The sequence below is a fragment of the Haplochromis burtoni genome, unplaced genomic scaffold, assembly GCF_018398535.1.
Source record: "Haplochromis burtoni strain Fernald_Lab_line unplaced genomic scaffold, NCSU_Asbu1 Contig_122, whole genome shotgun sequence".
In the NCBI taxonomy this organism is placed as follows: Eukaryota; Metazoa; Chordata; class Actinopteri; order Cichliformes; family Cichlidae; genus Haplochromis; species Haplochromis burtoni.
The window spans coordinates 587,164-603,554 of NW_024582483.1; the positions used below are offsets into that span (position 1 = coordinate 587,164).

The window sequence follows — 16,391 nt, forward strand, 5'->3', positions numbered from 1 at the left end:
TTCCTCCTAAAGGGTGCACCACTGCACCCAGTGTGTCACAGTAAAACAGCATTTTCTATGTTTTCAATTATAATTCTACTGTATTATCTGCACAGTACAGTGCAGTGGAGTAAGAGTGCTGATGTGGCATCCTCAAGCTCACTTTCAAAGGGTGCTGGGATGATTGGGTTTTCTGTTGATAGTGTGTGTGTGTGTGTGTGTGTGTGTGTGTGTGTGTGTGTGTGTGTGTGTGTGTGTGTGTGTGTGTGTGTGTATAAAGGTGTGTATTTAGAAGTGGGCTGCAATGGAAACGCATATTTTTGCCCTATAGAGATGACGTGTTTGACAGACAGGAAGGAATGAGTGAAGATACTTTCAAGGACAAGTAAATAAAAGACATGAAACTCATTAGAAGTGTCTGGTTCTTTATCTGGCCGAGAGTTTTGAGCTACATTATTAAGGGCATTGTATATAGTCAGTGATCTGTGGGGGTTAGGGTGGGGTGAAATGAGATGAGGCTTTGCTTCATATCCTCTTTTAATTAATATCATTATCAACTGCCCCTCTAAGCAGCACAACACACCCAAAGATGCACACCCACGTGCACGGCAGCACTCACAGGCTGCAGTGGCAACATCAGAGAGTCACATCCAAAAGATGGAAAGCCATATAGTATTTATCAACCAATATTCCCACTCTAAAACAGACCCAGTGACGCAAAGCTACAATGATGTGTTTTCTTTGTCATCTTAATCAGTTCCTTAGGGGTTGGCTGCTACAATGAAGTGAAAAATAAATTGCCGACCAGAACTACATAAAGATCCCTCATGATATTCAGTCATTTTTTCTCACACATCCCCATTTCCCTGCTTCTTTATTACCGTTATTATTATGATCTTCTCTCTCTCTCCATATTTTCTTGGCATCCACTAATATTTCCCCTTTTTTAATCCCTTCTTTTATTTTTTGCTTCATCAGTAATTTTCTTCTTCTTGGAATCGACCCCGCGCTTGACTTGGATTACGACTTGGAGTAAACAAGAACACAGGAGCAGAGAGAAGGACATGACCTCTGAGCTGAACTCCATTTCTTTTCCAAACTTCAATTATTAAAATAGTGAATAAAATATTGAGTAATCTGGTTTTTTTTTATTCTGTTTTTGAGAGTCAGGTCAAAGTCAGTCATGGGCAAACTTCAGTTTGTGTAGAAACAAAACGTAAAGATAGAGGATGACATTGGACATTTAAAAGAGTTATTTGGTCCTTCAAATATTTTATGAAATATTTCATTTTAAAGAAATTTGTCAACACATCAAAAACTGACTTAAAATGTAAGAAAAAAGAATAAGCAGTGAAGCATATTCAGAGACTTACCTTGTACCCCTGGTTGATGCCATTAATGAATTGCTGAGGTGGAGGGTTCCAAGTGAATTGGATAGTAGTTGAATTTATAGCAACAACTTGGACTTCCTGCGGAGGTGCTGTGGGAACTGAAGGCAGAGACAAAAACAAGGACGCTTAACTGCAACATGTTCACCAAGAGGAAGGTTGTGTTTTTATATAGTGAAAAAAACATTATTAAGACTTGTAGGCCCAAGCTGCAGAACTGTTCATTTTTGTTTTGCTTTTTCTTTTTAAATAAGTGTTAGTTGTAAAAATATGAACCCGCACCACAGTTCAATGATTTATGTGGAGGCTCTGCTCATTTAATTAAAATAAATAACTGCTAAGCTTGCAAAATAAAATGGCAAACCTATCCCTTTGTTCTTTGCTTAAAATGAACGTATTGTCTGAAAAGCTCCACTAATCTATTGTATTTTGCATATTAGTAACTTATTCATCTCTATATGAACATGTCAACTCTGTAGGCAAGTGACAAGATTTTGGGGACCATGACGTATGTGATGATTTTCTTTTTATTCCCCCTTTAAATGCATCTGCATTAGTAAACAACGACTGGCAAACACACAGGAAGTGTTGGCCTGGATATCTGCTGGCTACAAGGAAAGCCACGAAAAATGGGCCGACGTTCCCCAGAGCTGATGGGGTTCCCTGATTGTTGTTACCTTATAGGATTGACTGAATGAGATTAGGGTGTTGATGCATTACCGGCTGATTGTGAAAAAGGATGACTCACTGGATTTGCTAGCTCACAGTATCAACGTAACACCCATTGTACTAACCCAGCAGCCCTTTCAGCCATGAACTGCCCATTACGGCATGATTTACTGATTAAAAACAGAACTGAGTTGATTAAGGAAACAAGACGCTTGATCTATATTAATATTTAACAGACAAAAGGCCCTCCTATGACTCAGTGTCACAAAACACCTTTAATTTGAAGAACTCTTCCCTCTCTTTTTTAAGTGGCTCTTTCTTTCAGGCCACAAAGCTTGAACTTTTTGTTAAGTGTGTTAAGCCTTGATGACATAACATCAATAGGGCAATTTTTTTAAAGCTTTGAAAATCTGCCTTCAGAGCCACGGCAGCAGTCCCCTTTACCCCTTCTCCACTGACGCAGCTCCCAAACTAGAACTGGTTGAATGCATTTCCACCAAAAAAAGACTGACGCTGGCGCCAAAAAGCTGACACCAGCACGGCACCGCAAAATTGCTGGGCCCAGAGTCAGAACCACGTCAGTGACTGTGGGAACTTCTCCAGTGATTTGCAGCCTACAGATTCTAACTGGCATGGTTTTCTTTCCCTTGAAACGGCCCCAACTTCTGCTAGCAAGGTTATGAAATAATCTATCTGAACCTGTCGAAATGAGGACTAGGTCTTAAAAGGCTCTGCACCAGCACTGTGTTCAGCAAAAAGAAGCAGCAGTGACGGGTGTTAAATCACTCGAGCTCACATTTATCTTACGTATACATATGCGTTCATCCATGAAGTATTTATAGCATTTATTTGTCACATTACTATGTATTATTTATCTCTTAAAGAGCAGAAAAAAAGCCTGCAACCGTCCATGTTGCTGACAATGTTAAATAAATTTGATCCATCTGTGTTTAAGTTTGAATACAAGTTTAAAAATGTTCTGTGCATTCAAATGAAAGCAAGATGGTGACGATTTCAAATGACAGAATCTGAAACACGCACGAGCTCGGTCGAGGCATTCATCAGCCGCCTAAGAGTGAGTCGGAGAATAAAGAGTGCAACGCGATAAGATAGAAGCTGTGGAAAATACTGTGTATACAGCAGCAGTTTTTCATATGAAATGTAGCTTATTTGTTCAAGATGGAAAAAAGAAGGCTGGCAGGAGGTAAATACTGCAAACAAGCGTCGAACATGTTTGGTTCTCACAAGCTGAATGCATTTTGCATCACCCAACACCGCCTGTGCTGTTTATTTTTTCTTCTTTCCCCTTTCTTTTGTGTCCGTGTGTGAATGGTTCTCTGCACGTAGATCTTCATTTATTTATTTATTTATTTATTTATCTATGTTATGTGAACTCTATTAAAACAGTTGGTCATTTAGATGGAGGGTGGGGAGCAGAGTGAATAAACATCAAAGCCAGGAACAGAGAGAAAAAGGGGTGACAGTGAGATTTGTGTGCTTGCGAGCGTGCGCGCCTGTTACTGAGTGCAGATGTGTGTGTGTGTGCGCGCGCGAGTGTCTGTGGGCACATGTTATGGTGATTACACAGTAAGGGGTTTATGCTGATGCTAGAGAGCCACAGAGTGATAATGTACTGTTGCATGATGGGAATGCCCTTTACATTTTACATTTGAGCTGAAGTGGCCAGATGAAACACGCGCACCCACGCGCACAAACACAAAGTGGGTGGAAAGAGACCAAAACAAAAACTAGTGAAAAATGGTGTTGCTGGTGATGTTGCAAGGAGGGGGAACAAAGAATGAGAAAAGTTTGAGGGAGACAGAAGATTAATTGATGTTAAAGATGCTCTCTCCCTCCCTGCCATGCTGATTGTGCTCCTGGGGACTGGCTTCTAACCCCTTGCAGCTCACAGCTTCAGATAAAACACTAAACTCTTCCCTTTGGGTGAATCTTAGTATGCGTGTAAGGCTGCTTGTGAGAGAGAGAGCAATGTTATCAGAGTCTAACACAGAGTTTAGCTTCATCCTTTCAGAGACACTGAGAGAGAGAAAATGTTGAATCCATCGCAGCCACTCCCATTAAACCACATTAGAATAATTAATGAGCCTAACTCCCTTTCCTGAGTCTATAAACCTGTCCCGAACTCTTGTAATAATGACTCTGAGTTTTATGTGCGAGCGTGCATGTGTGTGTGTGTGTTTGGCCCATGTTTAATACAGATAATATACGGTTGAAATAAAAGCCAGGAAAAGACGAACACGCGTTTAAAGGAGATTTACCCCGACAACCACTTCCTCTCATCTCACTTTACAGTCTTCACTTACATTCTTCCTCATTTCATACTCTTCCTTTATTTATGTTGAGAGACTTCAAAGCGTGTTGCTCTTTCCAGCCATATTTATTAAATGTATTATATGCCATGTTTTATATTTATAGAGCAATACAGAAACTCTTTCCCCATGAATTCCCCCCAGTTCATCTCAATGTGCTCGTTGGCCAGATGGGAGATGTAGTCCCTCCAGCATGTCCTGGGTCGCCCCTAGGGTCTCCTCCCAGTCGAGTGAAGTTGGTATGCCTGCGAGGAAATGCCTCAGGCACAACAAGTCTGAACCGCATCAAACGACACCCCTCTAAGTGAGAGTGAAGCTTGTCAGGTTATGGAGAAACTTCGTTGCGGGTGCTGGTAACTGATCTCAGTCGTCTGATCCCCACCCAAAAACATTAAACAGATGAGGATGTAAGTATATATACTCACTGCCACAATACGAGGGAAACTGAAAAATACAAATGGACCTTTACTGTCAGCTTAGCTATAAAACTATAGTTCTTTTTTATCTCTATAGTTGTGTTATTGTGAAAACAAACTGAATTTAAGGCTTCGTTGTATTTTGGATACTGTTTATATGCTAATATGTTGTTTGTTTAATGCCATATTACAATGCATGATTTATTCAGCTTTGGTCAGATAATGCTCATGTTTGCATGTCAAGTTTCAACAGTCAGTCTCTCAGGAATAGCTTCCTTAACACTTCATTTGCAGGCGTTGCATTTAATTCACATAGAAAGTGAACATGTGAATCCCTCGTTGTCCCCTGTATTACATAATACATAAAGTCTGCTCATAAGTCAACGCTCATAATGTGTGATTGCTCTGATGTGAAGTCTTTTCCGGCCCATATTTAAAGATTCACGGACCAAAGAAGAGTTCTTCTTGGGTTACTAACTCAACAGTGTCACAGTATTTTATATTTAGCAGCGTGCATATGGAGCAGTGATTAAAAACCTCTCAGAACGACTTGGTATATTTGCTTTGAGAAATAAAAGTGTGTGCATACTTACCTCCCTGCAGTGTGTACTCAGTGACAGGACTGCTGTAGACACCCAGGCCTGCTCCTGTGTAGGCAGCCACCTGGATCTGGTACTGCGTCCAGATGATCAGATCTTTCAGCAGACAGTAGTTGGTCTCTGGACTGCTGATGTTCTTCTCCTGGTAGTCTCCTGGCAGCCCTGCCAGACGGTACCTACACACATACACACACAGACGCACGCACACATTTCAATATGTTGTTTTGCAGAAAAACACGTTAGGAAAGTAAAGTAAATGGTATGAGTCTAACTCACACAAAAAGGCTATACAGTACATTCCTGTCCCAGTAAGTGTGACCACATAGGGAGTAAAGTATGCAATAGATTAATGTAAAAACATCAAATGTAGAACAAAAAACATAATCTTCAACCAGAAAATACTTTACATTAATATTTTACATTATTACTTATTTATGATATAATGAAATATTTTCAAGAAATCTCAAAGGTTTACCATCCAGAGAAAACCAACAAACACTGGTCACAGTTAGCTACCTCCCAAACCGGCTCAGCCCAATATAGCTGCGTCACGCTAGAGTAAAAACAGGACAGCAACTTCCGTATGACTACAGAAGATCATGGTTATCCATTCACTGCACTGACTCCTTTTCACGTTCGGGTAGTTTCTGCATGCAGATAGAGGCAGAGACAACTTTTGATTGCATTTGATGAGTTAGCATAACTCATCTGTGGCATGATTTGCAATAGGAGACTGAACTTGACTGGTTGTCTTCTGATTATACTCCTATACAAAGAAATCCTGCTAGTTAATGTGAATTTTTGTGCATGTAGACAGCAACAGATTTTAGAGTTTCTGCTGACGTATACAGTTAATCACCGTATTATCACAAAGAGATGGCATGCAATTTCCACCTTGACCCCATTCAGCCACATACTGACTGCAGACATCTTATCTGAACATTTAAGACATGTTTTAATGACAGCGTTGGTTTGCTTCCGAATCCCATTTTGTAATCAAAATTTATAAAACAACAAAAAAACAAATGAAGTGAGAGAACTTTATTTCATTTGGTAAAACATGAGATCATTTTTAACTGTGGGGATATTATTTGCAGTTGGAAAACTGATTATTATTAAGTGCAATAAATGTTAAGTTTCAAATTTCAATAATGTTGTATCATGATTTAAGTAGTGGGATACTGTAACATGTATCATGGGGTATCTGGTGATTTTCCATCTCTAATACTGGACTTTCTGATACGTATGTTCAAATAAATGGAAATAAGCTATTTAGTGTACATTTAAATGTAAAGTATGATTAAGAATTTTCTGTTAATGTGAAGTCCTTCTACAGCTTCTTAAAGATTAAAAATCTCCAATGTTGGGTAGACATCCCTGAATAGTGCACCTCCAAGGCCTTTGCTTTAGTATATGTGATATAAACGTCCACTTAAAAGGATATATGACCCAACCAGACAGGGAGGTGTAATACCACTTTGGTACTGTACATATCTGATGGAGCTGAATGGAGTAATAATCCCCATGTCAGCGTTTTAATATGAAGCCTATTCACTGTAACAGGATATTCCTACGATTCACCGGCTGAGTCAGCGCTCTGTCACAAATACATGCTGTATACACACACGTAACATGCTCATATACACAAATACACAGACACAAAGTGAGGGGGCGCTGGAGGCCGACGGGGGATCTTTGCAGTGGAGAGGAGATAGACCCTCTCTCTCCACCTGATACAATGACACTCACACTGGGAGAGAAGGAGGAGGAGAAGGAGGGGGAGGGAATGATGTTGGAAACAAGGAGAAAGAGAGTGAGGATCTGCCAGCTGACACAACAAGGAGGAAGGAGATCCAAATGGGAGGGAAGGAGGTGGGAGCTCTGTCCTATAAAGTGGAAATGATATAGTGGGAACGTACGTGTGCGATTCCATTTTCTACTGATTTTCTGAAGTGGATGCAGATAACACAGTGAAGGAGGATAAAGACTAGATAACTTCTACTGCAATTACATGCAAATTTGTTTTAGGCAGCTGATGACGGCTTGATTACACACACTTTGTATCACAGTTTGGGTAAACATCAAAAAGGAGGGATGGAGGACTAAAGGGCGGCAGGTGTGTCTGTAAAGACAGCTCTCCTGTGTCTGTCTATCAGACACACTCACACAAACAAACAATGACAGAAAGGAATAGGTATTAGTTCTTGACTTAAGCACAACACACTATAAAACTACAAGTATCACTAATGATTAACTAGTGGCAGAAATCTAATAGAATAGAGGTACCTGACTGATTTTGTCCAGCTCCAAGTGAAATTGAAAGCTGCAGAATAACCTGACTTTCCCACTTCACCTGACTTCACCCAAAGCTTTCAGGCGCAGAGCTCTAAACGAACCCCCTCTCCTATGAGCCAAACATGCTCACAGAGTGTGTTCAGCAGGGTGCAATTTGGTGGTATTGTGAAAAATACTACAAAAAAAAGTCACCTTAGCCATGCCAGCGTCTACAGTCCCATGGAAGTGACCGACCTTAATATGTCAACAGCTTTTCTCCATTAGGTTAAAGTACTGTGTGACAAAGGGCTTGCATTAATGCTAATAGCCAGTGAGTGGAGCCTGAGTAGGTCCAGACTTGCATTAATGAGGACGGTGGTGCATGTAGGTACAGAAGGATGGAGCTGGATGAGGTCAAGTTCCACCCATTTGGCTCTGCGCTGAATACCACTTAGAAAATCCTCAATGTTAAGGTGAAACTAGCTGAACAAAAGTTTAGCAAAGAATTTTCTGGGGTTTATATATAAGCTATTCAACTTGTTCAGCATTATTTTGCTTATTATCAGTAAGAAACATGAAGCAGCCATTATTTGGGCGAAAGAGAGCTGTCGTATTGTGAATAAGCAAAAACAGTCAATCATGAACATGCTATGAAAAAACTTTACATTTTTATGACCTTATACTACAGCAACCACTGTTGTCCTCTTCTGAGAGAGATAAAAAAAGGCCTCATCTAGAACACAATGTAACCAGAATGTTTGTGACGCAGCAGCTCATCCGGACTACAATTATGTTCTGTACAACGACAAATGTGACCTTGACCTTGAGCACAGTTTTGTTGATGACTCATTAAGCGATCATTGTGTGCAAATTTTCACTAAAATCTCCAGGAGTATAAAATGCAAGTAAAAACAAAGTACAGAGAATCCCTAAAATCTGTGCTTTTACAAAGTTTATTTTCTTTTAAATGAAGCTGGTAGGAAACAAGGATTATTTAGCAGCACAAATAATGCAAGTTCTGACAGAGAGGAGCCGTAACGAGTCGGCAGTTCATCCACAAACTGCACCAAACTCACAGGACCACCAAGTTTTGCAGAAATCCCAGTGACACTTTCTGCTGCACCCAAGAAGGGAACAAATGTATGGGCCCACTCGCTAAGTCACATGTGCAGTGTACCAGTTCTTTCTGTTACTTTCACTATCCCTACACTGCATAACAACACCCAAACACGTGCATGTTTCTGTGTGTGTTTACCTGAGTACATATCCTCTGAGGACGCCATTAAGCTGGGGCTCTGGTGGAGGCTGCCACTGGACCATTATGGACTGGTTTGTGCGCCCACTGGCCACAATATTTTTCGGAGGAGCGCTGGGTGCCTCCTCTCTTAGCATGAGCCTAACGCACACAGACAGAGAGAAAGAGAGAGAGGGACACAGAAAAATTATTATGAATCGAGTTTATTAGACATCGCGTAATGAGAATATCAGTGTCGCCGTAGAAGTGTAGGCGTTTATCGTTATCACAGGGCGTCCAAGCAATCACTTATCATACCGTCTGCAGAGGAACACTTTATTAGGCGAGCAGGCTAAAAAGAATTTTTTTTTTTTTTAGCAACACTGTTTCCTAAATATCTTCATCTTTTATAGTCGAGGGGGTCAGTGTGCCTCCAAATCAGTGACGGTGTTTGTCAGTGGAGATACACGGGACGGAGCTGCAACTTATTCCAGAAAATCATCTCGCAGTTTAAGCAGCTCTGATGAATTCTTATTGAATTCTGCACTCAGCTTTCTCATTGCTTGTCTCCTGGTGTATCTTCCAATTTCCTTTAATACATTTGTTTTTCATCTCTTGCTATATTGTTCATTTAAAAACAGCCAGCGCTGCTGCTGCTGCTGGGAACGCTTAACGCATCACTTCCAGCGCACCAGAAGATTTCTCCTGGGAATGATTGAGCTGAGACTGGGTGCTTAAAACACAGTTTTCATGAACTCCATACAAGTTGAGTTGCTGTCGTGTTTTTTGTTTTGTTTTTGTTCGGCAACTTAAAGAAACAAACATGCATTTTCTGCCTGCGTCTTGCAGTCCGGTTGTTTATATTCTGTTTTATTCCTCCCATTTTAACTTTCAGATCTTCCTACTTTAGTTGAATTTGTATTCAAACGCTCTTGTCTGGATAGCGTCTATTTCACCCTCAACCCAACCACAATCCCCCGAGCAGACGAGCTACACAGTGTGACAGCAAAAGATACTTAAATCACTATTACTAGAGAATGAGCAAAGAGCTTGTCTTTTTATTTCCAGCGAGCCACTGTGATCCCGCTCTCCCTTTGCCCTCTTCTGTCTCTCCAAACCTTTTTCCCATCTTTACTTTGACATTTTGAACTACTTCTCTGTTTTTTTCTTCCCATCTGCAAACTCTCACCTTTCATCCATCATGTCCTTTGGCCTCAATTATTCTGTACTTCTATCTTTTACTCATCTCCTTCCCTCTTCTACTCTCCAATCACCCCCACCCCACCCCCGTGATTAAAGCTCCCGGCTCTCTCGCGGCTAGTAAAGCACACAGGGCTGAGCTGGTCAGCCTCTGGCTTTACAGTAAGCGGCTCAGCAAACATAATCAGAGCCATATGTGTTCACACACGCACATACAAACACTCCAAACAAATTTCTCCCAGCTTAAGACAGACTGCTACATCCGATGGTCTTTTCCCCTTCCGTGGATTATGTCTGGAGATTTACATTACCATCCCCCTCCAGCCTCCCCCTTCCTCCCTTTCCCCTCCGTGCCCCACAATCTCACTCTGAATGATTCTCTATAAGCTATCAAACCATTAGCTGTGGTATGGCTGTCTGTATTTGTGTGTCTGTGAATCAGTATGCGTCGATAAATGTGTGTTCACATCTATAAGCGTGTGTGTTTGTGTGAAAGCAGGGGTGTGAAAGCTGTTAGCTAGAGACTTGCACAGGCGGATATATAGCACAGGCCAGTGGTTTTACAGCTGTGCTTTACTTCCATTAGGTTAGGCACTGTCAGACACCAGGTGCTGTAGGGACATACACCTTCACACACACACACACACACACACACACTTATAGGCTAATGGGCCTTGTGTGAATGAGATGGGCATTAGGGTAGCTGTCTGGAAATGGAGAATATATATAATCCACAACTACGCCACAGCTTTTGACTGAAATTGATGGTGCACATTAATACACATCCATGAACTCACGCTATACAAACAAGCCGCACACCCGTACTGTACTGAACAGAGCCACTCAATCACTGTTTGATTGCAGATAAAACACACAAACGCACACTGACACACTTTCCCTCGATGGCAGAAACTTCCCGTGAACTGCCTTAATTCCCGTCCAGCCATTAAAAGTAAATATTTCACGGAGCGGGTTCATCGTGAGGACATCAACCTCACACAGGAGATTAAATGCAGTATACATTACTGTTTGTTACCCCCATCCAATGCGCTCATGCACAACAACACATCAATGAAACACTCATGCATATATGCGCTGCAAGCGAACAAATGAAATCCCAAACTTAACACAGTGTGACACAGTTTCCGTGTCCCTCGTTGCTATGAAAAAAGTGTGGGGTGGGGGGGGGAGACAAAAAAGGGAGGACATCTTCTGGAGGAAATGTGTGAGTGAAGGAGGAGGAGGAGAGAGAGTGACGGGGGGCATTTTGAGAGTCCCTTTGCAGTGGGAATTAGGAAAAGTTTCTATCTGTGTCATTCTCCACAGTTTAATGCCTGCTGGCTTTCTCTTTAAATACATGCTCGCGCTTAAATTTAATGGTGTTACTGGGATGTTGAGCGTGGCCCCATTCCAACTTGATTGGCCAGGAGTGAAAAGGAGTGCTATTAAACAGAGAGCAGCGGAAATCCAAAGAGAGAAACCAGGTATCACACGACTGGGTGCAAAGCTGCTGAATAGATTAGCTTATTTTTGTCTTGTTTGACACTTTAATTCTTGTCTCCTTTAAATGTTGTGCTGCATTGCTGGAGGTTAAAAATGGCGAAGGGTGATGCACTAAAGAGACTCAGTCAGGGAAACAGAGATACTTCTGCGTATTCTCACAATGAATCAACGCCAGCTACGGCTCACATTTGCTACTGCATATGTGTTTTATGCTTGTCATTTCATATTATGTTCTGATCAATGGCACCATTTTTACTCTATACCAGCAATAATGCTTCAAAATAAATCTAATGTGGCAGCAGATGCTCTTTCAATGGTGCAGAGCAGACCTTAAAAGACAAACTGTTTTAAAAAATATATGCAAGAATATTAAAAAGACAACAGGATGTGGGGAGGTAGACTACTGACTGGATCAAAAGCCAAAGGATTATTTAACACTGCCTTCTTCAGGCAGTTAGTGACAGCATTCAGTCATACGCCGCTTTAACGTTAGCGTTCATCCTCACTTTGTGCTCAACTAACTAAAAAAATGCCGCTGGCCAAAGTTTCTCATCACGGGCTGGATTCTCTTGAAGCCTGAAAACAGAGGGGCCCAGAGGACGTGTGAGAGTCCGACTCCCTCCCAGATGGCTTTAATTAGAATATGCTGAAAGAGTTTTATGGATTTGTCGCCCTGCGATGCTAAAAAACATTTTAGCCTCAGGTTCGTGTAAACAAATATTCAGGCCAGGCCAGAAGTGAAAGTTGCAGAAACACATAAACACGCGGAGTAGTTCTGAGAAACGATTCACTAATGATTTGATAATTAAAGGAATATTAACGAGCAATTCTCCCGTAATTCCGAACTGAAGAATGTACAGTTTAGAACATTATGATAAAACACCAGTGAACAGAGGAGACACTTTATTAATGAATAATTAGTTCATAATTTAGCTCTGTGACACCGAGGAAAAGATTTTCTCCATGAGTGGCTCCTCCTGATTGACTCTGATCCAGCCGCTAAGTGGTACAGACTACTAACTCCTCATTCATTGCTCATTACTTAATCATTAATTACTTTTTCGTGCAACCCTAAGTTATGTGACATGTCATACTGAGCAGTTCAGCCTCATTACTTTGCAGATGCTCATGAACTATCATTACCTACTAGGATAGTTTTAGGTGCAAAATGATGGTCAAAGTCAGCATGATAGAGTCCGTAATGTCTAAAGTGTGTGTCTAACATCAATCATGGGGGAAAAATATTATAAATATATCTGAAGGTCAAGCTGAAGATAAAGAAATGAAAGCATAAAACATCAAATACTCCTGTAACTGTTAATAGCTGCTTTTAGCACTTTGTGGTCCTCACTTTTTCATTTTAACCTCTTGTTAGCAGTCACAAAACTCACACCATCTGAAGGCCACAGCAGCAATACTGACCTATTAAGCTCTATGGAAATAAAGGCTGACCTCTTATGTTCAAGGTTAATTATGTAGTTATTCTAACAAAGAGTGAAAACAAAAGAAACAGTTTTTAGTGTTTAGTGAAGTTCAAGACAGACATCCAAATACTAAAGCAGTTCTCTTAGATAAAACCAAAGAACTTTATCTCCTACTGTGCTTCAGTTTCTATTCGCCTTGCACTGGCTGTTAGAATTTATACATAATACAGCGTTTTTTTCACATCTACCATATTGATCTTGCATATTCAATCAGCCTCTGATGTTGCACTTTACTTTGCTATTTGGGATTTTTTTAAAAGGGTATATGACAGGACATTTGTTATTTTAAGGTATTTCAATTCAGATTTAACCTGGATTTTGTTTTTTACCTGTTTCTGGAAAGATGTTTGCAAGCACATGTCTAAGAATGGTCACAACAACAGTCTTGCAAACTATGAGAAGAAATAGTGATAAAAGTGCACCAATTGTTAAGGAGTTGAGGCTGATTGAAATCAGATATCAACCACATTAGACTGAGATCACTGTTACCAGCCCACGTTAAACCTTCTTCAGCCTTTAGTGCATTCCTGTTACATAGATTTGCCTGAAGAAAAAGCCTGAACCATTTCTGCTGTCTTCCATATAATAAGTTAAAATGTCGATCAATATGTCTTCATTTCTTCCTGAAGCTCCAAAAGCATAATCCGTATGCGTGACAAACAAGAATGGGACAGAGGAAAGCATTTTATCACACATCCAAGTCTGATGTCTTTTGGTTCTGACTAAAAAAAAGGAGTGAAGGCAAAATGAACTGAAATAAGATGCTTTAAAGTGCTGATGATGCCTGGAGTTCCAGGCATTTATGTATAATCTGTCTTTCCTCTGCTAATGCTTCCTCTTTAAAGATGGTAATGATGTGAGTGCAGGTCATGCATGAATAAGTCTGCGCATGTGTTACACTCCAGATTGCATAATTAGGAATCTTCAAGAGTATTTTTCATTCAGAGGTAATGTTTTTCAGCTTTGATCAGCTTCATTCCTATACTTTTAGTTTCTCTCACACTACACCCCGTCGCTACAGTACTCTTGATAAGGGAGATTAAAAAGAAAAGAAAAGCAATGTAATGATGAGGCAAGACTAAGAGAAAGAAACAAAAAATATTTACGACTTGATGCTGTTCTGATAAAGACTGTAATCAAAAAGACGCAAACAAAATGAGAGACAGCAGAAGCAGCTTGAAGTTCAAATTTTAATTAGGGCTTTTCTGTCATCGATATTACGAGCGATTTCTTTCCCCGATCTTTGTCGCTCACTCTGTCCACATTACTGCTCTTTGTCATGCTTCTGCTTGGGTGCTCAGTGCTCCTGCAGGACATTGTGCTATGCCTAACTGTGTGTTATGTTCAGCACACACCTTGGCATCTCTGACTGTGTGCGTCTTATCCCAGTGAACCAGTGAGTCAAGCAGATGAAAAGGAAAGTGTGTGTGTACGTATGAGATGAACAACGAGGACGAGACGTAGCCATCTGCTCTGATACACTGAGCAGAGATAACTTGTCTTAATGCCAGAATTTCACTTAGGGAGACTCCAATCTATTGACCGGACCCTCTAACAACCAACTCTGGACTAAAGACTAGGAAGCAGAAAGGAGAAAAGAAGGAAGAGAGAAACAGGAAGAAGACGAGTAATGACAAACAAGCACAACAGGAGAATTTACTGAGCAAGAGTTTGAAAAAAAGGAAACCACAGGAAGAAAAGATTGGAAGAGGAGCAGAGATAAGAGAAGAACATCGAGCTGAAAAGAGGCAAAGTGAAAGCAGACTTGTCTGAGGTTTGTGGATGTGCGATGGCAGCGCTCATAGCTGCTGTGACTGCCGAGTGTATTTGGCAGAACAACAACTGGCAGCTGTCTGTGGTCAGTCTCTTCAGTAAGACAAAACCATGTTTGCATGTGTATGTGTTTGCCTACTTCATAATGCAGCATTGCATCTGTTGTATTGTGTGCATGACTTAGAGACTTGGTATATCTGCGCAGTTAGAGGCAAAATCCTTAAGAGGCCTGCCACACCTCCACTAACCCTGTTTCACTGTATACAGTGCACCAGTGCTAAGGCATCATAATTACCCCCATTAGCGTTTTCCCTTGGGATAAACATGCAAACACACACAGACACACACATGTGTGCACAAGCAAACACCATAAATCTGCGCAGCCCTCTATTTGTTTTTCATTCTAAATCACACCTTTCATGCACACACATACAAATAGCAGCTTATTTAATCATTTTACCCCTTAGTTCAATATGTGCAATAGAAAGTGATGAAGACACACAAACACACACACAACCACACACAAACTTGGATATCTACAGCATGAATGTGATGAATATAAATTGCTCATTGCAAAGAAAATGGATTCTAAACAAAAAGGGATGCTCTCTTCATCCACGCCTTGTTATCCCTGTTTCATCCTCATTTCGAGTCCCATGTTCCCACTCATGTTCACCCACAATGTAACTCACAAATTCTTAGATACACAAACTAGACCGTGGGGATGCAGGCACTATGTCTTTTGAAAGGTTGCATTTTATTCATTCTCAGCTTTTGTAAAGTAGCGTGATCAGTGTCTATTACACAGACATGAAATGATATTTTTTTACACAAATAATTGCATGTTCTGCACAAAAAATGGTCTTGTGCTTTTTAGAAAACATCGGTGAAATACTTGTTTGGGGTCACAACGTATGTAACGCATGTTTAATAAAGCCAGGAGTAGTAAGTGTGTTACTCGGACACCTCGCTCTTAGTCGCTCTTACCTCTGCGTCTCGGCGCTGTACTGACCCCTGCCCACTTGATTGACAGCACAGAGTCTAAACTGGTAGGTTCTGGCAGGTGTGAGCCCGCCCACTGATACCTTGGTCACTGCAGGATCAACCTCTGATAGGTAGACTTTCCATGGCGAGTCTAGACACAAGACACAGAGATTAAAGGCCGATAATATCTGGCGCAGGCAGGACAAACAGAGACACAGGGACACTCAGGAGCTATAAATCAAATGGAAAGAGGGGAGAAACAGATAAGAGGCAAGGTAAAGGAAACAGGGGATAAGCTGGAGAGAATTATAAAGGAGAGAAGTAGCATATGATGCAACAAGAAGGAAAGGAAGAGAAGGATTAATAAAAAAGCGCAGATGCTGCTTCATATTGTTGCCAGCTTATCTCTCAGTCTTCCTGCTGAAGATACCACAGACAGATGCACTATTATCTCTATTATCACCCCAGCCACATGTATCTGTGCAAGCGAGACTGATAGCGTGCATGTGCCATTTTAAGCACGCCCAGGGTATTAGAGCCATTGTCTGACATGAAAAC

The 16,391-nt window shown here is 41.0% G+C and overlaps 1 protein-coding gene across 2 annotated transcripts in view; it reads right to left on the minus strand.

Annotated features, from left to right (window-relative positions):
* sdk1b (sidekick cell adhesion molecule 1b) overlaps positions 1-16,391 on the minus strand; it is a 277,817-nt gene that overhangs the window by 58,453 nt on the left and 202,973 nt on the right. For both annotated transcript variants that reach the window (XM_005929299.3, XM_005929297.3), the window contains 4 exons: positions 15,837-15,984; positions 8,911-9,051; positions 5,376-5,557; positions 1,353-1,468 (listed from right to left, as the gene is read on the minus strand). In XM_005929299.3, the coding sequence (XP_005929361.1) occupies positions 1,353-1,468; positions 5,376-5,557; positions 8,911-9,051; positions 15,837-15,984 (587 nt within the window). The remainder of the gene's footprint in view (positions 1-1,352; positions 1,469-5,375; positions 5,558-8,910; positions 9,052-15,836; positions 15,985-16,391) is intronic.